Source organism: Andrographis paniculata, unplaced genomic scaffold (genome assembly GCF_009805555.1).
Source record: "Andrographis paniculata isolate CXL003 unplaced genomic scaffold, ASM980555v1 Contig11END, whole genome shotgun sequence".
Classification (NCBI taxonomy): domain Eukaryota; kingdom Viridiplantae; phylum Streptophyta; class Magnoliopsida; order Lamiales; family Acanthaceae; genus Andrographis; species Andrographis paniculata.
Genome location: NW_026137391.1, coordinates 1,790,643 through 1,817,613, shown reverse-complemented (window position 1 = coordinate 1,817,613; position 26,971 = coordinate 1,790,643). Strand labels below are relative to the sequence as shown.

The 26,971-nt window shown below is 29.0% G+C and overlaps 1 protein-coding gene across 4 annotated transcripts; it reads right to left on the bottom strand.

Annotated features, from left to right (window-relative positions):
- Positions 1-19,421: 19,421 nt before the first annotated feature.
- On the bottom strand, positions 19,422-26,859 carry LOC127248603 (TNF receptor-associated factor homolog 1b-like). 4 transcript variants are annotated; one of them, XM_051271058.1, is made up of 14 exons: positions 26,676-26,859; positions 25,858-26,059; positions 25,248-25,359; positions 24,953-25,041; positions 24,796-24,864; positions 24,582-24,711; positions 24,241-24,399; positions 23,379-23,721; positions 22,920-23,032; positions 22,331-22,481; positions 21,503-22,155; positions 21,230-21,416; positions 19,998-21,046; positions 19,422-19,900 (listed from the first exon to the last, which is right to left on the bottom strand). In XM_051271058.1, the coding sequence occupies exons 2-14, from the start codon at positions 26,030-26,032 to the stop codon at positions 19,882-19,884; spliced, it is 3,249 nt and encodes a 1,082-aa protein (XP_051127015.1). In that variant the 5' UTR covers positions 26,033-26,059; positions 26,676-26,859; the 3' UTR covers positions 19,422-19,881. The 4 variants fall into 4 exon arrangements, with proteins under 4 accessions (XP_051127015.1, XP_051127000.1, XP_051127006.1 ...); XM_051271043.1 differs by having other exon boundaries at positions 19,422-21,046; XM_051271049.1 differs by having other exon boundaries at positions 19,422-21,046; positions 22,331-22,478.
- Positions 26,860-26,971: the final 112 nt, after the last annotated feature.

Below are 26,971 nucleotides of genomic sequence, written 5' to 3'. Positions count from 1 at the left end.
ATCCAATATATCAACATATTATACAAAACATATTTAATACTACCTTCGTCTCATAACAAAGTATTTATTTTTTTCATTTTAGTTTGTGCCATAAGAAAGTTATTATTTTCTTTTTTAATAACTGTACTATCTACCTAACATTACAAATACTCTTACAACTTACAATATATTACACAAATGTCATTACTTTTATATCACATATACTAATAAGGTTATTTTAGTCATTTCTAATGTATTCCTACTATATCTCAATATAATACTAATATTTCTAAAATTAGGTACAAAAAGCAAATGGATATTTACTTATGGGACGGAGGGAGTATATATTATTATAATATTTTTTTTATAAATTATGTTATAATTCAGCATATGATCTTTTATAATAAAATATATGATATTATATTTTAATGTAATATATTGATATGATATGTCGATTTGATCAAATCAACACTATACTGATTTAATTAAGTCAGTGATCCCCGCCCGACGAGAGTGTGCCTTGCCCTCAAATTGGTTTTGTTGATTATTATTTTTTTTTTTATTATTTTTTCAGATATTGTAAATCAGCCTTGTCTTGAGGGTATATTTCTTAGGGATATTTACAATGTTACTGCCTTGGTCTCAGAAGAAGAGTAATATTTATCTTTTACACATAAATTTTAAAATATTAGTATTATATTGGTTTACAATGAAAAATACAAAAATGTTTTTATTAAATTGTGTGATATAAAAATAATGACATTTGTGTAATATATTGAAAATTGTAAGGGTATTAATTATGTAGGTATGTAGTACAATTACTAAATAAAAAAAAATAGCATTCTTGTTTTGAGACGAACAAAAATGAAAAATAGTATCCTTCTTGTGAAACGGGGGAAGTATATTAAAAAAAATTATATTTGTGAGATAAAATTCTTTGGCAATATTTTCATAATATAAAAAATTGGAAATATTAATTATTAAGTATAATGTTATTTGAACAATATCTTACATTTGAATTTATGATTTTTTATTAATGATATTTCTATGCAAGAAACTTGCTCCCCTTATTTGAAATATTAAGTTTGTTAGCTAGTATTTTTAGATGGAACAATTTTTATAAATATAGTTAGAATTTATGGAAAAATTATGAAATTTTATTGTTACGAAATTAAAAGTATAAGAATATATATACTAATGGACTCGGGATTAAATTAAAATAAATAATACAAAAGTGATATCTATAGCTAACAAATATTACAAAGAAGATACAATATACGTATATATTAACACAATATATAATACTATATAAATTATATATTCACAAAAATTAACAATTTGTGTTTCTTTACACCAAGATTTTCAAGTTTATACTATTTGAACTCTATATTTTTCGAAAAAAAATATATTTTTTTCAGTCACAAAATATCCCATCATACGTTATTTTAATATCAAACTCAAACCAAAATTTTTCCAAACTTATCAAAAGAAACAAATCAAAAGTTAATATATAAATGTAGTAATATATATCATAATTGAAATTGGATTCTATCAAAAAAGTACGTAATAATTGTGATTTTCTATAAAAGTATACTATTTTATCCCGCGAAGCAAAAAAATTACTATATTATTTATTTAAAATATCATATTCAAATATTTTTATTATTAAAAAAAATTCTAATTTAAAGCGTAAACACACCCAAGTTATCATAAATCGAGATAAGTCAACAATGTAATATTCTTATGCATGCACACATATTTCTCCTCTCTCTCTCTCTCATTCTCTCTCTCTCTCTCTCTCTATATATATATATATACACAACAAGATGAAATCCATGCAATCGATTCACAACATGAATTTTTGGAGGGTTTCAATGATCTTATGTATGATAATGTTTCTATCGATTTCTTGTAATAAAGTTTGTTCGACAAAAAATTTGAAGAAAGAAGAAGCACAATTGCTCGAGTCGATGCCACGCGGGCCAATTATACCGCCGCATAGCTCTACTTGCACGTACATACCCGGCCAGGGTGGCCAACCATGCCCGCTAATTAGCGAACAACATTTTGTGGGATCCAGACATCGCAGACTTCTCAAAAGGACAACATAGATTTGTACGAGGTTGAAGAAGAGCGGCAATCTTGAATATTTGTTGATAAAAAGGTTTGGAAATTTTGCAATTCTAAGTTTATTATGTATATATATGTACGATTATTACTTTTATTTTATAATTTTTTACAATTGTATTTTGGTCATGTAAGTTACGTTGTACTGTATTTCGATTTTTTTTTTTTTCGTCTTGAATTTTGAAGAATACTTAAGTATCATTTGATTTTTCGAGGCGGAAAAGAAAATTTTAAGTATATGACCAAAATGGAATTGTATAAAATTATATTGTAAAAAATTATAGTCGAATTTATATACACTACTAGAATTGCAATTTTCCTTAGAAAGGTTAATTGGAGCCACTTTTTACTCCTTTTTAAACCATGCTTGCTCATATTTGTTCATTTTTTTTTTTAATTTTCTTTTATATTAAATGTAATGGAAAACCAAATAATTATATGAAAATACATTTTTATTTAGTTACAAGTATACATATATATATATATATATAATGTTTATATATTTATGTTTGTAGTATAGTTTATATTATATAGTGTGCTATCCTATAAAAGAAATTTTGAAGTGAAAAATTTCATACTAAATTGATGTCAAATTGTCAATTTTAGTATATTACTTTTGTTTATTTTGCACTAATTTTAATTGGTATTAAAAGTCATGTCAATACATTAAAATTGACACCAATTTGATTTATGGTGCCACTTTTTTATTATTTTTATTATTTTTTTTATAACGTGGGAATCCGCAGCTGTTATCCGACGAATTCGCTATGGGTAAATTCTTGGCCGAACCTAATACCCTGCAAACTAGGCTTGAAAAAACAAGTAACACTAGGCGAATCATGTGTGACAAGTGTACCAATTTTTTATTTATGTGTGTTGGTAATTTTACAATTCAAAATTTTCTCTTATATCTCAGCACATATAATGTCGATTTCCTAAACCATGCAAAAAAAAAATAATAATAAAATAAAAAAATATATATATTTTTTCTTTTTACTCGGCCTATAACAGGTAGGGTGTGTTCGATTGGGAGAAATCCCAAAATTTTACTATTCATTGTTCCCCCACGTCAAGTTAAATACTTATTTTTTATATTTATATCATATTATACAATTATTATAATTCAACTTTTTACTATTTAAATTTCAATTCAAAATCGAAACTCCCAAACAAACACATATAAATGACAAAAACATGATTCAATTTTAATTAGTTTGTTCACCAAGCATTTTTTAATAGAACAATTCTCCATAAATATTACTCCCTCCGTCTCTTAACAATCTATCAATTTTTTCATTTCGGTCCGTCCCATAACAAAGTATCCATTTCATTTTTTTTTTTAGTAATGGTACCATCTACCTAACATTACAAATACTCTTCCAATTTACAATATATTACACAAATGTCATTACATTTATATTATACAATATTAATAGGGTTAATTTAGTCTTTTTACCTTTATTTTTACTTTATCCCAATATAATACTAGTATTTTTAAAACTCCGTGCAAAAAATAAATAGATATATAGATATGAGACGGAGGAAGTATTAAAAAAAATACAAATATATACACACATTAATCTAATACTCCTTTCTTTCCAAAAAAGTTATCTTTGTTTTTCTATTTTCGTCTGTCCTAAAACTATTGTTCTATTTCCTTATTTAGTAACTGTGGTCACCACTTTAAAACAAAATTATTCCTACTTTTCTAAATTACCCATAATTATTACTCTAACCTACTTTTTAAAATCATTCAAATTTTAGTCTTTTACATTCTACTTTATATCCACTTTCAATTAAATATTATTATTCCTTAATTCTAGTGTCAAATGCCCAATAAGACATCTCTTCCGGAACGGAAGAAGTATATATTATCAACTCATAAAAAAATTAACAATTCAATGTAAAATATTATCTTTTTATATTACCAATACATTTTTTCATACCATAAACAGAAAATCAATTCATAAAAACTATGCCGAGTGAACAAACTGAATATAAATACACAGTTTAATATATATATATATATCTCCATTATTTTTATGAAATTCAATTTGAATTCAAAATACGACCTTCCACTATTAACAGATATTTTTTTGTCATCAAAACTAATAAAACTACAGCTTTGTTCTTTTGCGTTTTTTCCTTTTTTTTTTATATATTATTCCTCCGTTCCATATAATTTGTCCATATTTTTTATTTTCGGTCTGTTCTATATAATTTGTTCATTTTTTTTTGAAATATAATTATACACTTTAATCTCATTTTAAATTTTAAATTTTATAATTTTTTTAATCTTAATTAAACTATTTAATTATCTTAATCTTAATCCACAATTATTTTTATTATACGATAATTATTTTACTAATATACTTTTTAATTACTTACTAATCACACTTTATCTAAATTCCCGTATCTACGGTAATAGGCCCATAGTAGATGGGACGGAGGGAGTACTATTCATCAAGTCTATTTTCTAACAAAATATTAGATTAATCACCTTTAAATTAAAAATAAAATAAAGTCAAACCAAAGTATGTTGCCTTAGATAATTTGCGTATATAATTATTTGGTAAAAAGATAGAATCAATTATGTTCATATATTTGTTTTGTATTTTAAATTTATGATGTTTTTTTTTTTTTTCATATTTGAATATATGTATGCATGTATTTTTTTTTATATATATAATATAAATTTCATGTAATTTATATTTGATGATGTGATAATCCGCAATTATGTGTGGCTGACGTTACGATCACAAATTCAGGGTATATATTGTATTTTTTTTTTATAGAGTGTATATATTGTATATATATATATATATTTTTTTATAAAATATCACAGTAATGTAATATATATATATTAGATTAGAATGAATATCATAAAGTCTGGGTTGGAATCAAATTCAAACAAACCTAGGTTTGGCTTTTCTATTCCAATTATAATTGAATATTCCTTAAGTTCGGTAAAATTATGTAGATTTGATTGAGCACAAAAATTGAAAAATAATACTCCTATCGTCCCAGCTAATTTGTCTCTTTTAACTTAGACTTGGAGTTTTAAGTATTATGTAATTAATAATTAAAAAATATATAAGTGAAAATTATTATAATTTAATAAAAATAATTATAAATTAAAATTAACATTCTTAAATAGTTTAATTTAAATAAAAAAATTATATATTATGAATTTTAAAATGTGATTAAAATGTATAATTATATATATTTCAAAAAAGAAAAGATAAATTATGTAGGACGAACGAAAATAAAAAAAAATGGACAAATAAAGTGAGACGAATGAAGTAATATTTTAATATTAAAGTAAAATAGGTCAAAAGCAAAGTAGAGATACTACAGGAATTTATTAAAAAATTGATAAAAAGAAATAGTGAGACGAGTTAAAAAAATTGTGACAAATTAATTATAATTTGTTAAAGTTAATATAATAAAATTGTGAATGAATAAAATAGTTTATTATAAATAAATTATATATAAATTTAACGAACAACCAAAAAATAAATAGTAATATAATATTGATAGACCGAAAAAATATTATAATTTATAAGAAAATATAATATACTTTTATAAGGAACTTTGACAATTGTACAAAAAATAAAATAATAAAAATTTTGACTTTTTTTTTTTATCTTGTATGTCATACATGATTTGTCTAATATTTGACACACAATTTGTGTGGTATTGTTGTTGTTTTGAATTTCTTTTTTTCTTTTTATAACGTCGAAGTTTTAAACTCATGATCTCTCCACACTACCAAACCATTTTTTACAGGACGCGGTGTGACTTTCTTTATTGGTACTTTCCGCGGGTTTAACATTCTAAAAATAATAATAAGTAGTTTGTTTATTTTGAGTTTGTCTGTGCAATATGACATTTTTCAAAAATAAAAATATTTATATAAGATATTATATTTATTTAATAATTATTTCAGTTTAAAATATCAAAACTAAACCAAAAAAACTTACACAAAAATCCATATAAATTTCCTAATTTAATTTCAACTTCTTTTTATAAATTGAAATATTTTGTATGTTTTTGAAGTTTTGAGTTGGTTTGAAAATAGTAAAAAAAATAAAATATAAATAGTAGATGTTAAATATAATATAAACTCATGTGTTATTTTAAATCAAAAAGTTACTTTTGAATGTAATATTTTTCAAGATTTTTTTTTTTTTTCTTTTATGCATAATGCAAAGTAAGTTTGAAAACATAAGTAAATACTTCAATACATAAATAGATAAAATAAAATAAAATAATTCATGGGACAAATATTAAGAAGTAAAAAAAAAAAAAAGTCTAATAACGGATCAAGATTAGAGCATCCATTACAGTCACCTTCTTCATTGTATTTGTGATTGATTACTTTTCCGGTTTTTACTATAACAATATTCATTACTTTTAATAAGAAATACAGTTATTCTAAATTTATTACCTTCAACAAAAATAATAAAAATTAATTAAGTATTATCGTTTTTTTTTTTTTGAAATCTTAAAATTTCAAATTTTAAATTCAATAAAAATTATCTATAAATATATTTAAAACTCATTAACCAATTATAACGTTTTATCTATTATATTTTAATTTTTTTTTTTAAGTTTCTAGTTTTTCCTATTCAAATTTTAAAATAGTAAATTATATGCTTCAAATTATTAAAATTTACATAGATTTATTTAAAAATTAAAATATAATATTATATAAAAATATTATTAGAGAATAAAATTATAGGACTATGTATAAATAAATAAATTATTTTTATTATACTACTACATAGGAAAAAAAATATATTATTTTAGGTAGTATAAAATAGTAAAAATAATGAGTTGAAGGTAATTAATTACAACGGGTGATAAAGAAAGTAATTTAAATATTGAAATAACGTGGATGAGAGAAATAAAAAAAATAATAGCATAGAAGTGACGACTATATCGGATACTCTTAGGATATGATTTAATTTTTAGTACCCCAAACTAGACTGTTTTAATTCATTCAACCATATACAACATTTTGACCATTTCTATGGTTAGGAATTAATTAAATAAATAATCTCTGTAACAAACTTTCATTGCATTTAAATTATTTGTGTCTATGTCACGATGGCAATGATTTTTCAATGTCAATTAAATAAAGCTACATGTAGACATTAATTCTTGACTAATTAGTCAGCAATGCGAACTTGTAACGCAAGAAATTTAGGTATTTTGAGAATTGAAAGAAAATAAGTGAAATAAATATAAATAAAAAAATGGATATATATATATATAAATTATTAATAAAAATAAATAATAGTACCCTAATTGCATGGAGTAGCTAGAAAGCTAATTATAGTTAATCATAATTACAAACAACTAGCCTCAGTACTGATCCTGTGCTGATCCAGCCAAGTCAGCATTGTACTGATTTGACCAGATCAATATATATAGGGGTGTCAATTCGTATTTTTTGGACGTGTTCGTGTCGGGTTGAGCCACGAGGATAACAAAAAAACTGTCAATCCGAACCCGAAATTTGACCTGAAACCCTAAATCTGAACACGACACGAATTTTTTCAGGTCGGGTTCAGGTTGACCTGAATTAGTTTCAGGTCACCCGAAATCCGAACAAACCCGATACAAACCCGACACGAAACAGACCCGAAAATTTTTTTAAAAATTAAATTGGCCTAAAAAATATCATTTTTATTTTAATTTTTATATTATTTTATATTTAAAATAATATAAATATTATAAATTAAAATAATAATAATAAAAATTTCAGGTCAACCCGAAACACGAAACCCAAAACCTAACCTGATTTTGATATTTCAGGTTATCAGGTCAACCCGAAACACGACCCGAACACGACACAAATTTTTTTCGTTTCAGGTTCGGGTCGACCCGATTTTTTTCAAGCCTGAAATACCCAAACCCAAACCTGAAAAATTTCAGGTCGAACGGGTTCGATTTTTCGGGTCGAATTTACTTTTGACACCCCTAAATATATGTCATATAACCAACATATATTTATATATTATACAATATATGATAAATTATAATATAACATACCTGAATTATATATAACATATGATGTACTATAAATATGCTGAGATATGATGTACTATAAATATGCTGAGATATATATAAATATATATTGATTACTTGTATAGTATATGTTGATCCGGTCAAACTAGCATAATGCTGACTTTACCTGACCTGACCAACAACTAATCCATACCCGTAATATGCAGATTATTATTATGTTTTGTCCGTTTATACTGTACATTTATATTATGTTAAATATATACTTTATATTGAGATTAATCATAACATGTATTGTATGGACTTTCACGATATACTATCACTTCATACATTACATTGTATTATATTAACGTCTAACTAGAAAATATACATATTTTTATTTTGGGACGTCCAATTACAAAGTAACTGTTTCATTAAATATTATTTATTTTCCAAATACTTATTTTGCATCACATCGTTACTTTTACACTAAAAAATAAGGGCAAAAATATCATCACATTACTTTTAACTACTCACTATAATTAAAATACTATTATTTTTTAAATTCTAAGTAAAAGTAAACGTACACATCTGAACCGGATTGGGGAATATTAATAATAATATAATAATATTATTAAATGATTTTAATTATAAATTTATTATAAAAAAATAAAAAATAATTTTTATTCTAATCCAAACAAAAAATAATTGTATCTATTTTATTTTTTTATTACTATTACTAAATTTGCAGAAAACAACAACAAAAAAATTATTATATAATCTTATTGGACTTTTAAAACATATTACTCCCTCCGTTCCATATAATATGGGTGTATTACTGTAGACACGAGAATTTAAATAAAATATAATTAGTAAATAATTAAGAAGTGTATTAGTAAAAATAATTATAGATTAAGATTAAGATAAGTAAATAGTTTAATTAAAATTAAAAAAATTATAAAATTTAAAATTCGATTAAAGTGTATAATTATATTTCCAAAAATAGAAATGACAAATTACGTGAGACAGACGAAAATAAAAAATAAGAACAAATTATACGGGACGGAGAGAGTATATCTTAGAAATTAATATACATAATTATATTATTAGTAAATTAAATATTCTAATCAAATATATATATTTTTTATAAAATAGAGAAAATATAGTAAAAATATTAAATAAACACAAAGCAGTACTAAAAAACATGACCACACACAAAGGGACCCCACCCCAAATGGCCAAATCACAAAAGTTATACAATTATAAATGTTTAATGCGTATACGAGAGTTACATATAATTTTAATTTTAAATTTTTTTCTAAAGTCCATTCCACTAAAATAAATATTTTCATTTCATAATAACTCACTATCACACATTAATTAATCTATTTGTCTTTTACTACTGAACTTTTTTGCCCTTGTAAGTGTATTAGTGTAAAAAATAGTGACAATTGTATAATAAAAATGAAAGAGTAGGGATAGTTTTATGGTGATATGGTTATTTATGAAAATAAGACTATTGTTTTGAAACGGACAAAAAAGAATAAACAAGACTATTGTATTGATACAGATAGAATATTTGAAAAATAAAATAAAAATGTGGCCGGTTTCGGATGCACGTGCTCTTTAGAGTTGACTTGCAATACGAAAAATACTCTAAAAAAAATCAATAATGATAATCTTGCCACGTGTCGTAGAATGGTCAATGTGCATTAAAATTTGGATTAATTATATAGGCTAATGTTTGAGTAAACGCAACCTTAAACTCAACTATTTATAACAAGTCATTTTGGTCTCGACATAATAGTATCAAAAGAAACTTACACTAATTAAATAATACTGAGTTTTTTTTTTACTTTTTACATTTTGATATTTAAATATTAATTATTATATTAAAATACAATGCAAATTAAAAAAAAATTACAAAAATATTTTAATTAGTGTTTTATAATACTAATTGAAGAATATTTGTACAAAAAATTATACAAATATTTAATATTAAGTACAATGACGAAAAATGTAAATATGACCCTTAGATGCGGACGGAGGAAATAATATTATTATATTAGAATATATTTATAAAATACTCAGTCCGTCCAAAAACAATAAAGACGTTTGCGACGTACACAAGAATCAAAGAATAATACTATTATATTGATAATGAGTGTAAAAGTATTTTTAAAAGACCAAAATGTTAATACTTTATATAATTATTGTGAAAAAATTGAAATAATTTTGTAAAAAAGTGACCAAAAATATAAATGAGACTATTATTTTGGAACGAACGAAATTGATAAAATCAGACTATTGTTTTGGGATAAAAGGAGTAAAAAATAAGAATACTTCCTCCGTCATATTAATTATGCTACAATATCCGAACATGAAGATTAAAAAAATAATACTATTATTTTAATGAAAAAATGGTAGATAAAAAAAGTAGAACGAAGTATCATGTAAATTTTATTAAAAAAATTAATAAAAATAGTAGGATAACTAAAAAGATAGAGTGACAAATTAATCACTCCCTCCGTCCCACATAATTTGTCCCTATTTTTTATTTTCGTCCGTCCCACATAACTTGTCATTTCTATTTTTGGAAATATAATTATGCACTTTAATCGCATTTTAAATTTTATAATTTTCTTAATTTTAATTAAACTATTTATTTATCTTAATCTTAATCTATAATTATTTTTACTAATACACTTCTTAATTACTTACTAATTATACTTTACCTAAAGTCTCGTGTCTACGGTAATACACTCATATTACATGGGACGGAGGGAGTATAAATTATTAAAATAAATGTAAAAAAAAAAGTACGGATGATAATATAGCATAATTATTTCGGACGGACCGAGTAATATTTTTGGCTTTATATATAATACATGATAATATTATGATAAATAGAAGTATGAGCGAAGTAAATTTGGGTAACGGCTGCGAATTCTTACGTCATAGAAAAAAGAATATATATATATATATAATATTCAGGATCCCGTAAAAAAATAATCCGGTAGTATGGCATAAACTCTTTATATAAAATATTTTATTTATGTAATTAAATGATTGTTTTATAATAAGAAATTTTAAAATCAAATTCTAAAATAACAATTGTATTTTGGAATTCTTTTTTAATGAAATGGTGATTGTTAAGTATTGAATATCATATAATATACTATAATTAGAATAAATTTAAAGTATATATTAAAATATTTTAAATATTATAGTTTAATAAAAATATATTCTTTCATTTATAGTTGAGTATTATGTTGTAAAAAGTAAAACTTTATATATATATATATAAATATATGTGCGCTTATACTTAATATAAATTAAGTATATAAAAATAAAGAATTTTAAATATAAATAAATATAAAAATTATAAATGAATCTTATGTTAAAAAATTAAATAATAAGATAATTCTAATATCCTATATTAATTTACTTTGTATGTTAAACCGATCTTGTTATTATATATTTTAAACAAATTTCAATAAAAATGTATTGCTTTTTTTATAGAAGTATTTTGATTTGAAATTTTATTTTTGATGTGATGTATAAGATATTGTGTTGTTAATATAAATATTAATATTTTATATTAAATATTGATTTTGTGAAAAAATAAAAGTTATATATTGAACATCGGATGAAATAAAATTCAATACAAATACACAAAATACCATTCTTTATTATAGTATAACAAATTTTCATATTTTACAATAAAATAGTAAAAATTAAACAAATACACTACGGACATAGGTTCAATTTCGATTTTATCATTCCCGATACACAAATTTTTTTAATAAAAATATTTTATTTTTATATAAATATTTAAAAAATAAAATAAATATTGTTATAGCAATTTTACAATTTATAATAAGTAAAAGTAAAAATACAAAAATAAAAAGTTATATACTGAATAACACAATCATATCATATGGTTATTAATAAATAAGATTAATTTTGTGCTACAAAAGATCACACTTATAATTACAACATTGGGTGCTTTTTAATATTGTGTCCAATGCTTTCATTATTATATCAATATTTTTAACTAAATTATACTTAACTTCTTAAAATAAACAAAACAAAAAAAAAAATGTTTTTAAAATCACATTCATAAACACATAATAAAATAAATAAATAAAATTGAGCTTTTAATAAATTATAATTAATTAATCAAATTAATTCTTATAATACACAATTAATTCTAACTATAACAATATCACATACGTTAATATAAAAAGATACGAGATCAACCTATATAAACAACAATGTAGTACTTATAAATATATTCAATACTCTCATTATTTAATTATAGTATTTGTAAAGCGGTATCTTCTCTCTTTATATATATATATATATATATACTTAGGTCAAAACGAGTTGATCAGCTATGATCAAAGTTCTAGATCGGACGGACTGGGATGTATCTCAAAAAAATTGCGGATCAAGACGGGTTAGGGTTGTGGGTTCGGGTCGTATGTATAGACCGTGGGCCAAGGCATGATTCTCATGGATCACAATTTGGATATATATTTGTGGTTTGGACGGTATTTAACAAATTTCGTTTAAAATAGTTTATTGGGTTGAAAGCAAGCGTTTCAAATTAATTTTGTATTTGTTCTTAAAAATTATTTATTTATTTCACACACAATTAATATATTTTTTATTATACTATTTATTAATTATCTGAATATATTTTATTTTAATAACTCATAAATTTATAATAATTAAAATTATTTTTTTATATGTAAATTATTTTATTTGTAATTTTTTTTATTTGTTAAAATAAAGATTAAAAAATATTAATATTATTAATTTATTTATATATTTTTAATCACATAATTTTTTTTATTAAAGATAACCATATTTATTTAAGATTATAAGTTTAATTAAAAATTAATTTAATAAACACATATACAAATTATTATTATTATTATTTTACATTTATACTATTTTCAATGAAAAAAAATATTCATATTTTTCAATAAAAATATATTAATTTTTTTACAAAATATTTAAAAAATAACAAAAACAAATATTTTAATAAAATTTCCATAGCTAATAATAAAAATTCTAAAAAAATCTTATACACCAAAAGAATTCGACTAAATATTTTTAAAATAAAATATAAAATATTTTTAATTGTCATTTTTATGTGGTAGGTGACCTGAGGTGTCGGGAGTTTGAACCCATGACCTCATAGTTACAAATCCAACCCCCACACCACCAGGTCATCCCTTACGGGACAACATAATAGATTTTAATTGTGAAGAACATATACTCTATACGAAAGAGCACAAGATCAACCTATGTAAACAACAAAATGGTGTTTTCTATAATTATATTCGATACTTTCACTATTTAATCAAGTTGTACTTAGGTTTTTTATAATAAAAGAACCTAATTCATTCTAACCGTAGAGAGCAAATACTTGTAAGAAATCACGAGATCAATTTATACAAACAATAATGCGGTACTATTTATAAATATCTTCGATGCTCTCATTATTTAATGACATTGTTTTTAATTAAATTGTACATGTTTTTTTTAATAAATCAACATAATTAATTCTAATTGTAGAAAGCGCCGACGCGAATAAGAAAGAGTGCCTAAATAAACAACAATGTAGTGCTTTATGTTAATATGTTCGATGCTCACGTTATGTAATAACCATGCTTCTAACTAAAATAAAACAAAAATAGTTTTAGTTAATTTACTTTACATTTTTTCTCCCTACCTTTGACATCATCTCGTTGCATATCATCGTTAAAACAATAATTGCGTGCAGATGTTGTGCGCGTGGTTATTGCTATTAAATAAATTTGCAATTGCGAGGCCTTTGTTTTGTGATCTTCATCGTTGTTTTGGTTATAGATTTAGATCATATACTTTTAATTCTATTTTCGATTTATTTATTATCGCATCAATACACTCTTAAATTATTTTGAGTTCTTGCACTTCCGAGGATGAAAATTTAGAATCAATGTTGAGAACAACGATGCCAACAAGAGAAATTCTAATTACGATTTTACCCTCGTCCCTTATCTCCGCCATTACATTTAAAAAATATAATTAAATAGATTAGAGTTAATCAGCACGGCAACCACCGCCTTTATCGGAATTTAAAAAATTATATATAAGCAATTACTATTTATATTGAAATAAAAACGAATTGCACTAAAAACTAATGAAATTAAAAAAAAAAATCACATAATTTACTCTAAAATAAAATAAAAAGTGAATAAATAAATAAATAAATAATAATAATAATCAGTCATGTACAATACATCAGACCACTAAAAATAAATATATTAAAAAATAAAAATTAAATCGCCGCCATATAACACTTGGAATTAAGAACATCGTCAGTTCCGTCTCACTTCTGCCGCCGCCACCACTCACGGCGGCGCCGCCGCCATGGACTCGCCGTTAAAGTGCATTTCCTTCATCGGCGGACAAGGAGGGCCGCCGGTGCCGGGGATGTTGGTGCAGCCAGATGGGCCGGAAGGAGGCACAGGCCCCCTCCCAAGTGAATTGACAAGAATACCCTTCTCCTGCAAATTTGCTTCCACATGATCATGCAAGAATAGTCTCCTTCCACTTACTTCTAATGGCACAAACCCAAATAATAATAAAACTAATAATAATAAAATAAGGACAAAACTAATTTGCCTCATTGTCTGATCAAATAAATTTAAAAAATGAATTGGGATTTCTATAGTTGATTGGATATATCCCTTGTACATATATATACATACATATATATATATAGAGAGAGAGAGGGAGAGAGAGAGAGAGAGATTATAAATTAATGTGTATAGGGAATTTCTCATTAACTTCCTAATGCATATAGGTTTTGAATATTCTTATTATTCTATTTAATATTTTTTTAGAAAGAAATTAAAAATAAAAAATAAAAAATGTTATTAATAAGATGAAAAGGAGATAAGGGTTTTGAGTTGGAAGATTGAATTTGAAAATGAGTCCCATGTTTTGTGAATTTGGTATTCATGCAATAATAATAAAAGATTGCCTTTTTGGACTAGATTTTTATTTGTGGTTTAAGGTTGGAATTAGAGTTAGGTAAACTCTATTTTATTTTATTTTATTTATTTATTTATTTTGGGTTTTGTCTTTCTTTCTAGGGTTCTCTTTTAAATTCGGGTCAATTAAATAAACTATGCTTGACAGTTTGAAATTCATTCATTGCAAATTCAAATCTTGCTTTTTTGTGATACAATCAAATAACTTTTAATACTCCCTCCGTCCCTAACAAAGAATTCATTTTTCCATTTTAGTTCGTCGGATAACAAAGTATTCATTTCTTTTTTTTTTTTTTTTATAGTAATTGTACTATCTACCTAACATTACAAATACCCTTACAACTTACAATATACTCCATCCGTCCCATAACAAAGTATCCATTTTTCCATTTTAGTCCGTCCCATAACAAAATATCGATTTCCTTTTTTAGTAATTGTACTGTCTACCTAACATTATAAATACCCTTACAACTTACAATATATTACACAAATGTCATTAGCTTTATATCACACATACTAATAAAAAGGTTATTTTAGTCATTTCTACTTTATTTCTACTATATCCTAATATAATACTAATATTTCTAAAACTATGTGCAAAAAGCAAATGGATACTTAGTTTCGGGACGGAGGGAGTATTACACAAATATCATTACCTTTATATCACACATACTAATAAGATTATTTTAGTCATTTCTACTTTATTATCCTAATATAATACTAATATTTCTAAAAGTACGTGCAAAAAGTAAATGGGTATTTACTTATGGGACGGAGGGAATATATTATCTGGTTGTGTTTGTAAGAGTAATACAATATACACGTAATGTTAAATTTGGTGACAAATATTTATTAGCTAAAAAATTTTTTTAGCAAGTTTTAGATATATAGATTGTGTTTTCTTTTTTTTTTTATAATATTTTTTCAAATTTTAATGTTTGAAATATGTACTTTTCGAAAAATATATATTTTTTTATAAAATATGTCAAATATTATTTAAATACAAAATCTAAACTAAATCTTTCTAAACAAAACCAAAAGAAACAAAGATTTTGAAAATACTAAAAAATGATTAAATGATACAAAAAAATAAATAATTAATGTGATATTTTTAAATTTATATCTCAATCTAAAACGTGAAGACACTTGGCAAGTGAAAATTTGTTTTTTTTTTTTTTTTTTTTTAACTATAATTATTATTATTATTATTATTATTAATTCTAGTTTATTGTCAAGTTTCATAATATTATACTCTGACAAATTATCTATTTTTTTTATTTTGGTTCATTAATAACAAAACTTTTATTTTTTATTTTTTAATAATTGTAATATCTACTAGCATTACAAATATCCTTGCAACTTAAAATATATTACATAAATGTCATTATCTTTATATCATACAATACTAACAAAATTATTTTAGTCATTTTACCTTTATTTCTACTTACACTTTAATATAATATTAATATTTTTTAAAACTTCGTGTAAAAAACAAATTAATAAATAAATATTTGACGGAGGAAGTTGGACAAATCAAAATGAGTTAGTTCAATTATTACCAATTGCGCTCTATTTATATATTTTTAGAAGTACTAATATAATTCATAAAATATTAAATTAACTATTTAGTTTGTTTCACAAAATATCACATTAGAAAAACATTATGCATGATATTATCACAACGTGCATAATTTGAAAATAGAAAATAAACGTGATTTCACTGCAGTAATCATAAAAATTTAAGAATATCTCCATCAATTAACATGATATCTGTGTAATTATTAATATTTTTGTCTTGCTAAAATTTGATTATTTATTCAAAATTATTTTATTTATAATATTTATTAATTAATAAAAATACTAACTTTAATATATATGTAATTCTAAAATAAAATATAATTTCTATATTTTTTTGTGATAATATAAAAATAGAAAAATACAAATTGATTATAATTTATAAATATAAAAATAGAAAAATATATATATATATATAAAGTACTACTGCAATCTTGAAGTGAAGAGTTATTATCTTATTGCTATAAATATAAGTCTACATCTTTCTTTTAGGGGGTGTTCTTTTGGGATTTACCCGAATTTCTACTATTCATTAAATTTTTTTTTTTTCCAAAAACGTCAAATCAAATATTTATTTTTTATTTTTTATATTATACTAAAAAATTAATTTTACATTCAAAATATCACATCAACGTCTATTTATATCACATCATACAACTATTCTAATTCAAAAATTTTACTATTCAAATCTTAATTCAAAATCCAAACCCCCAAAACAAACACACCCTCTTCATTGTTTTTTAGACCAAATTTTACAAAATTGATGTGTCAAATTTTCCATATTTCCAAATTTCTTCAAATTTTCTCATTGTTTCATAAAATTCATTTAACAATGTTTGAATTATATATCCAAACTGCAAATAAGTTTCAGAATCTCTATTTGATTTTGTCCATAGATTAGATTATAAATTTGTTTTGTATAAGCAATACAAAACATTCACGACGAGGGGTGAATTCGTGGGCCATCTTCGCACTTTCAACGTCTATCGGTTATATTCTTCTATCATGACCGGCTAATAGCAACTTCGAAGAATCAGAAGTGAACACCATGCAATGGGAAAAAGGGTAGAGTTTACAAGAGAGCTTTTTCTTCGACTCACAGTCCACCTATCGTCCGATTTATTTCTCTTCAATTGCAATAAAATGGATTTTGTATGGTCAGAGTAACCAAAATATGCTCCAGACGAAGACTTTCCGAGAACATCTACATTTAATCCGTGCCGCTAAATCAGTGTTTGCATGCGCAACAGAGACGGGCCAGGAGATGCATCAGATACGATGGATATTTCTAAACAGTTTGTCGACTGGTGTCGAGAAAACTCGGAGAACTCTTTCACAGAATATCCATAAAGTTTAGTGTCGTCAACATGGCTTTGCCCGGCGACGTAATTTCTTTCACCTTTTCAACTGGAGTTAGATCTTCGTCGCACATAGGAACAGCTAAGGTTAATGCCCTCACATCATGTGAATGGACTCTCGCGTGCCCAACATAATAAATTCATTTCTTAATAGATACGGGAACAGGTGTAGCGTCGCTAGAGCCCCAATTGCCTCACTAGAAAACGCTAGGGGCTGCTGCTAAGGCATTTACATCTCCCTTATGATAAGAATTTGCCTTATATAACCAAATTACAAATAAGTTTCACAGTCTCTATTTTTATATTTAGCCTTGATAAACAGTAAAAAAAACTTCTTAGAACAAGAGGAAAGCAAATATTTCTAAATATATCTACTGTTCTTTGAGGCTAAATATAAAAATAACGAGTATATACGTATAATTTTAAAGGAATTTAGAAATAGAAATTTTAAAATTAGAGGTAGAGTATAATTTCAGGAAATTATATTCATTTAATTCTTTGAGAATATATTATATTCCACATTCATAATCTTTTTTTATCTACATCTATATTCTTAGAATTTTATTTTTTTTTTAACTGAATAATAACTGAGGACTCTCTGCACTTGTCTTCGAACTTTCTCCTAGGCCATAGCCAATTGTTAATGACTGTTCGGAGAGTTCAAGAATGCATCACTATTTACCTTAGACATTCTTCAACTCTTCAAATGGTCATGAACAAAAACAGCTACCCAAAAAGTTCTAAGACATAACGCGGAGAATTCCCATTAATTATTCACATTTAAAAAAAAATAATAATTAAAAAAATCAAGAATTAAGATGCAAATCAAGAATACGATTGATTGTAGATTAAAACATGTTCTCCAAGAATTGATTGAATATCAAGGGTGTATTTATTCTGTAAGATTGTTGGAAAATAATATATATATTTTTTTTTTATGTGAAATTTAAAAATTGCGTAGAGAACATAAAAATAATAAAAATGTGTAATATATTAATTTTTTAAAAAGAAAAACCCAAGAAAAAAAAAAACTGATGGAGATCTAGAACAAGAATGTAATTAAGATGTTAATTAAGATCGATAAACACGTTATATTTGATTTCAACACAATTATAATCCAACACCCGAAGTGTTCTAATTGCAGTAATGTGTTGTATATAATATTAACATGTGCTAACCAGGGTTAATCAGTGCCGCCGCGCTGATTAACTCTGATCAACACTCTAACCATTCCGCTATATATTGTACTAACTATGGTTAATCATCATCCATCATATCTATATATATATGAGCACACAAATTATGACCAGAAAATGACTAAACAAAGAAGAAAAAAAAGAAACCACTAAGCAGAATAAGTGTAATCACAACACAAGTTAGACAGTGAATGTTAAAAAAAAAAAAAAAAAAAAAGGGCCAACAAATCTCAAACTAGAAGGCCATCAGCAACACTAACAATAAGAACTCCAAACTGAAAGCAGTGATAGAAACAGAGATTCGTGCTTTACAAAACACTATTTTTCTTACCTGGGGTGGGGTGGAGGCCTGCTGGTCCTTATTGTCCTGCTGCTCCAAGCCCACGTCGTCGGCCGGGCGGGATGACGGCTGTATAACAGGTATCGACATCAAGCGTATAAGTAAAACAGACTTACTTTACTTCTAGTGTCCATTGGAGGGTCGGAATCCTGGATAGCTGTTGCCGGAGTTGATATTCGGAGTATACTCGGGAATATGGTAAGAATAGCCGTTGTTGTCAGCGTTCCGGACATTCGGAAACGTCAGATCGCCGACCGGAATCTGCCAATGGTTAGGAATCAAACTATTATCGGCCAGGGGGCCATTCACGTACGATCGGGGGCTCGCCTGGGGAATCATGTCGTAAGAGGCAGCATACCCGTGATCGAAGCTACGCGAGCTTCTCGACAGGCCCGCCGGACCATTCGAGATGCTGTGATCGCCGAGGAAGCCAAACTGCTGATTCAGGTAGCGATGCCCGCCATTCCCGAAACCGTGACGTCGTTGGCTCAGTTCGGTCGAGCTCCCGACACCCTGCTCGTCGTCGAGCAAGTCGTTTATAATGTCCAGGTGCGGAAATTCGTCGGGAACAACCTGGTTTTGACGGGTGGACGTACTCGCCGGGAATCCGAAGGGGTCCCGAGATCGGTGCACCGAACCGTATCCGTCGAAACGCTGCTGCAGATCGTTCAACCTCAAAGCCCCCGACATGTTCCTGTTACCATCTCTTTCGGGGAATTCGGTCCAAGTTCTGCTCGGGATAATATCCGGTCGATTCATCATTCCGAACGAAAAGCTCTGTCGGATTGGATTCGGGTCGACTCGATCCGGCCTGAGCGGCGCAGAAACAAATCCGGGGGCCTGGGAGTACGGCACGGACATATTTACGGTCGAGCTTACAGGGTGATCTTGAGCAGAAGGCAAGTTTCCGGCGGCAGAAGTTCCCAAAATAGCGTTTCGATACGACTGAGGAATATAAGCGGCTGATGCGGCAGAATCAGGCCCAAGCCGACCGATTGCGCTCACTGACCGCGACAGCATTGGCCCCGTCGGGACTGCTGGAACCGCGACGGAAACCGGCTGCTTAGGGCCCGGAATAAGAGGAGCGCTCAACGGCCTCGACACAACCAGCGAAGGTGGCAACGAGGGCTTATCAGTCGTGGCTGGAGGCTTCTCGTTTCCGACATGGCCAGACGGCTTTGCGGTGGGCTTTGGAGTCGCAACCTTGGGCATATCTGGTTTCATCGCAGTCGCCTTTTCGGACGTATGTGTAGACACTGATCTATCTGCTTGTTTGGGAGATGATTTCCGAATCACAGGGGGATCATTTGTAGGTTTCGGCTCTGGTTTTGCAGGTGCAACCGAGACTGGAGGCGGAGAGATAACGCGAGCAATCCTATGAGAGGAACCATTTTCTTGCACCTGTGACTGCGAAACACAAACCGGCTAATTTAGTCGAGGGATTAGGAAATTCCTGTATAATCTTGAGTATGAAAATGTCGTTACATAAGCAATGTAACAGCAAAATCCAGAAATTTGATATCGAAAGCCATGTATTGAGATAAGAATAATTATTTCAAAACGGGTTGTCGATTTTTCAACGAGAATTACCTTATCGTGCGCATTCCATTGGGCTCCATTCAGCGCCTTCTGCGGCGATGAACAATTCGCGGCTTTGGAATTTTGAGGAGCTTCAATTGAGGACCCTGAATCCGGCGCGGCTTCAGATGGACAACTCGGTTCTTCACTTGCCCAATGAGGAGAGTGAGAAGCTGCCTTGCTCTGATAATTCCGACTTCTAGAAAGTCCAAGAGATTAATTTAATTAATGGTCGCATTCATTATAAAAGTTCACTAGTATAAGAACTGCGGAAAAAAGACTTACCTCCTGGAAGATTTTTTATTTTGGGGATTCTGAGAATTTCCTTTGTGGGAAGCATTTACTGTAACAAAAGGAACCGAGTCCGAAGAACAGGTGGATGAGCTATCATCCACAGCCGAGGAACTTCTTCCATTTTGTACACTTGAAAGTCCACTAATCTCACTACTACAGGTTTCCGATTGAGGATGAACTTCTGAAGTATCGATATCCTCCATAACAGAGGAACTTCCATTTTGTACATTTGAAAGTCCACTAATTCGGCTACTACAGGCTTCCATCGAAGGATGAACTTCTGAAGTATCGGTATCATCCACAGCAGAGGAACTTCCATTTTGTACAATTGAAAGCCCACGAATCCCACTGCTACAAGCTTCCATCTGAGGATGAATCTCGTAAGTATCAGTATCCCAATTGCTAGGATTTGGATCTCTGTCATCAGAATCTGGTGGAAGAATTTCAGGAACATGATCCACAGAATCAGACACGTCTGAAACATCTACAGTATCAAATTTTTCCAGTGCTGTTCCTGAATCATTAGTTTCGGAATCTTTGCCATTAATCGCCTGATCCAGCTCATTTTGGCCTTTTACAGGACTACTAGTCTTCTCATCCTTTCCCTTGTCTTTTCCTTTGCGATTATTTCGTTTCTGCTTGGCCTAAAATATACAAAATATCAGCCTAAAGTTCATTAACCAACAATAACACTGAAATTGAAACAAAGATGTAGAAGTGAGTCAAGATGTCTAAATCATTGTGAAACTGTCTTGCCGATCATCCAGAGGAACCTCCAAAAGATTTCACTAGGACCAAACAAAATAGATTATTTCAAACCTGCTTCTTTTTAGACTTCTTTTCCTTGTCCAATGCAGCGCGTCTTGCTTTCTGCTCAATCTCAGCAAGCCAAGCTTCCTCCTCTTCGCGTATGAGCTCCTCCTGTCTCTTTAAAGCCACAGCCTCCTGGTATGCTACCTCAATCTTACTGCTGTTGAGGCAAGAAAGGAAAAGAAATAAATCTTGGGATATCAAGATTCAAGAGTATTCGAACTGATGCATAAATGTAGTAAAGACAGTCTATGTTTGGAACAGATGGGAAATGAAGTCGGAAAATATATGTCAAGCATACAACTAGTGTCATTTCTCCTATTCACTTCTTTTATTCTTCTAGAGGACAAATATAGGCGAAACCCGAATAAACCATACGGATGGTAAAAGACTAATTATTGCCAGAACAACAGTGATAAAACTATTTCTACTCTTCATTTCATATTGAACTTCTCATGTTCACGGCACAAACTATGTTTCATGGAATTTCGAGTATAGTAAAGACAGAAAAACAGGAGTGAGATGCCATATCTGAGTTCTGATGCTAACAATAGGCGACGATGGTCTTATATAAATAGGGCTTCCAGAATAATCTTACCTAAAAACATGGCTTAAGATGAATACTTCGAGAGTTCGACGGCCTAATTCAGTAAGCCGCCTCTCCTCCTGTTCAATAGGATCTTTAGTTAGCTCCTCTCCAGCCCCAGCATCCTTCAATAAAAAGGGAACAGTGGAATCAGCCAAGATGCTCGACTAGAAAATATAAAATAATAAAAAAAAAAAACTGCAAACAAATTCCGATCTCATTCTCTTCCAATATAACACATTTGAACACCCCCAATGATGGGATGAATCTCAATAACCTACCCAGAGTGGCCAGCTACAATAGGTATTGCTAGACATAATAGTCGAGTAAGAACTGATCCACCCGGTGGGTGTAAGCAAGAATGTATCAACAAATTTCAAGAATGAATAGGATCTTTAAGCAGTAGCATCAAAGATAGATAATGACTGAACTCTTTGAAAAGTAATAGTGCATTAGCATGATCCTTCTCACTTTTGTACGGTCTTGAGGACCCTTATCATCCTTTGGGGGTAAAGGTTCCATGGAAACCTTCTCAAGTAGTAGCAGCACATCATCAACCAATACAAACATATCTTTCTCAATGCGAATTATAGGAACTCCCGGTTCTTCAGTCTCCGAACCCTTGCTCTTTTTTCCCTTTTCACAACCTTCAAGAGCCCGAAGACCGCTGTACAAGGAATCCATGACAAGGGTTGATGTGACTTCTTTTTCTATGAAAAAATGTTTCACAACAATTTTCAATATTGACTCAGTTTTCTCTTGAGACATACGCCGCTTGTAGCTTTGGTCCATACCCATCCAGAATGAACAGAAGCTGAAATTTTGGTCCAAATCAGAAATATGAGATACAAGAACATTCCAAAAATTAAGAAAACCAGACAAGATGATCAGAACCTTGGATACGATGTTAGAACTACTAGTAAAGGCTAAAATTGTTTTTAACTTAACCTTCTATTTATGTTTCTATGAAATGGTGTGATCCAGATATATAGGGTCAAATCCACTGTAAATGCAGGAGATATTATAAATAATGCAGCCTAGTCCTGATCCATGGGGTCGGAAAACATAAATCTATTTACAAGTTTACATTTTATAAGATACAGTCCTTCATTCACTGGCACCAAATAATAATGTGATACAGATACTACAAGAAAAAGAAGAAGACAAGATGATCAAAACTAAATATGTGACAAAATGCTCGATAAAAGTATACGCAAGAAAAAGACAATAAATGAGTAGCCTGATGCAGAAGGAAGCTATCGTAGATCTTTGGAAGTGTTTCTCTTATTCTATATTCAGAAAAAAGAACACAGAATTCAACAAAATAACATACCTGGACCATTTATCTTTATCGTCTATCAGCTTCCCAAGTTTGACTCTTCTCTCCTCCACAAAACGGCGACAAATTTGTTCTACATTTGTCAAATAGACTCGCACAAGCTCTCTCCTATATGGGCAGTCAAGACAGCGGAATGGCCTATCCGCTCTCTCCCTGAAAATCCCATTCGATAATCAAAATTTGAAAACAGTCAATAGGAAATGTAGAAGACACCACCAAGCCCCAAAATATTGTTTCCCAGTATTCATATTTTCCTTTTCAAAACTTTCAACAAAATATTGCCATTATGCTTCGAACAAATGCATGGTGCATATTTCTCAGTCATGAACCAGTACCGTAGGACTTGCACTTGAGCCTTGATAGTCAAACTATCGGCGTCAATAAATCCATCCAATAGCTTTGACAGCTCCATAAATTTCTTCCAACCCCAATCATGCTCCTTTTTCCAGAATCGGTGTAATGTATCTATTCGTTTAAGAAAACATGTCAAGGATGTCTGCACACATCAGGGTGTAGAAAACGAAGAAATAATGATAATTTACCAATTACCAGAATACTTTGATTTTTTGGGATCTTTATTGACCACACATATAGTGAACTGAGCAAAATGACTCCAGCCTGCCCATCAGACCAAAAGGATCAAATAAATTCATGTGAATTAGAGTCTCGGAAATTTATCTACTTATTTTTTTAATTATCACCATACCTGGCAAAAGCTTCTCATGGTTGGCAACACAAAGGAACAAGGAAAGATGATTGCAGACATCACAGCCTTGTGGGTATATCAAAATGTACCTGTCAAAATTTAATTCCGTAAATGGGGACAAGTCTTGCTGTAACGTCACCATGCCAAGTAGTTGGATATCATGAAATGATTGATAATACTCAAAAGGAAAATAATGCGATCAAATAGAAGAAACATAGATTACATTTAATCTTTTGCATAAAAATAATGACCAACAAAGCATTTAAATCATTCCAATTTTGATATCAGACCATACCATTTATAGCCTCCAACATCAAATGGATCACTGCGAAGCTCTCTTTTGTTAATCTGGGAGAACTTCTCAATCTTCCATGTGTTCTTTCCGAATAACTCAGAAGGTTTTGGGCCTGCAAAAAGAGAAAAGGGGGCGAATACCGCATATTACCTATCTTGTATGCCTGAATTTTTGTAGTGTGAAATCCTTAAACTCCAAAGAAACAAAATAAAATATCACGACTGAAAATTCTACAAATTCTAGCAACTTCAGTGAAGATCCAATCCCCAATGAACTATATTGTAGTTTGCACCAATCACCAGCTTCTACCATATCGAACCTTTAATGGCTAGAAGACAAATACAACCATAACGTACACGGGGTTCACCAATTAATTGTTATACATGCGGATACATAATTACCAAATATCTCAGAATCCTCTTTCTTTATAAGCTGAAACTGATGGCAGGTAGGTAAGCAAACATGACACGCAAGCATAACAAGAATCGAGATATTCCACGACAGATACCAAACTTACTAGCAACATAGATGAAAAATCATTTATCACACTGTAACGGCCAAAGCGCACTAAAAGACAAATATTGCAATACATAAAGCACAAATGGCAAACCTCCATCATCGTCATCATCACTGTCCCAATACGGAGGTGAAGTAGATGGAGTCCCATTTTCAACCTGCTCCGATGACCTCCACTCCGCCATCGCTTCCCCGGCTTGACAGCTCGCCTGCCTGCTCACTCCTTCACACTTTCCAGCACTTGGCTCCTCAGTTGCTGCTCCCGCCATTTCCCTGTCCTTAACTCCCCCAATTCCCTGCTTCACCAAAAACCAAATCCCACTTATGTTACCAAACAAATTACAACTTCCATTACAATCTGGAACAACAAAAAAACACCCCATCCCTTTTAGAATACATAAACTAAATACAGGTAATGTAGCCTTAACAATTTCGAAAACTCAGTCACTTAAGTGACTTACTGTTTACAAATCCTATATATATCATTTTTTGGAAGTGCCTGAACATTATCCATCGCTAAAAAGCACGCAACCTCAAAAACCCGCATCAGAAATCACAATCTTCCTTTAAACCCTAATTCCTATATCCCCAGATTGAAGAAGAAAACAAGAAACACGCATATAGTAAAACTGAAACCCACTCCAGAGCAAGACAGACATCTCAGAAAACCCAAACATGTTCCAAGAAATCGACGACAATCAATCCAAACATTTTTTGCGACTTTAAAGTGCCAATACCAATCAAATACCGAAAACCGACATCAGAATCGGTTTAATCCATCCCGAAACACCCAAACCCACCCCCCCACCGCTTAATTCAGAAAACCCCAGGAACAAACAAATACAGAAATCAAAAACCAAAACTGAACCGAACCGAACATCGCAAGAAAAATCAAGAAACGAGAAAACCCACCAGTCCAATTCAGATCGAAGAACCCGAAACGAACAAGCCTAGAGATAAACCCAAGACGAAGCTGTTTCTGATAATTTCACTCAGGTGGGCGTGGGCAGAGGCAAGATTGGAGAAGAAGGCGGATGGAAAACAAAAGGGGGGAGTTTAGCAGAAGATGAGTAGAGGGCGGAGGACATAAAAATTACCTAAGTGCTATTTTGATATTTATATATAATTTCCTGTAATTAATTTATGCACACGGCGACAAGTATTTCCAAAAACGTCCTCGAACGTTTTCTTATTTACATGTCTGGTCC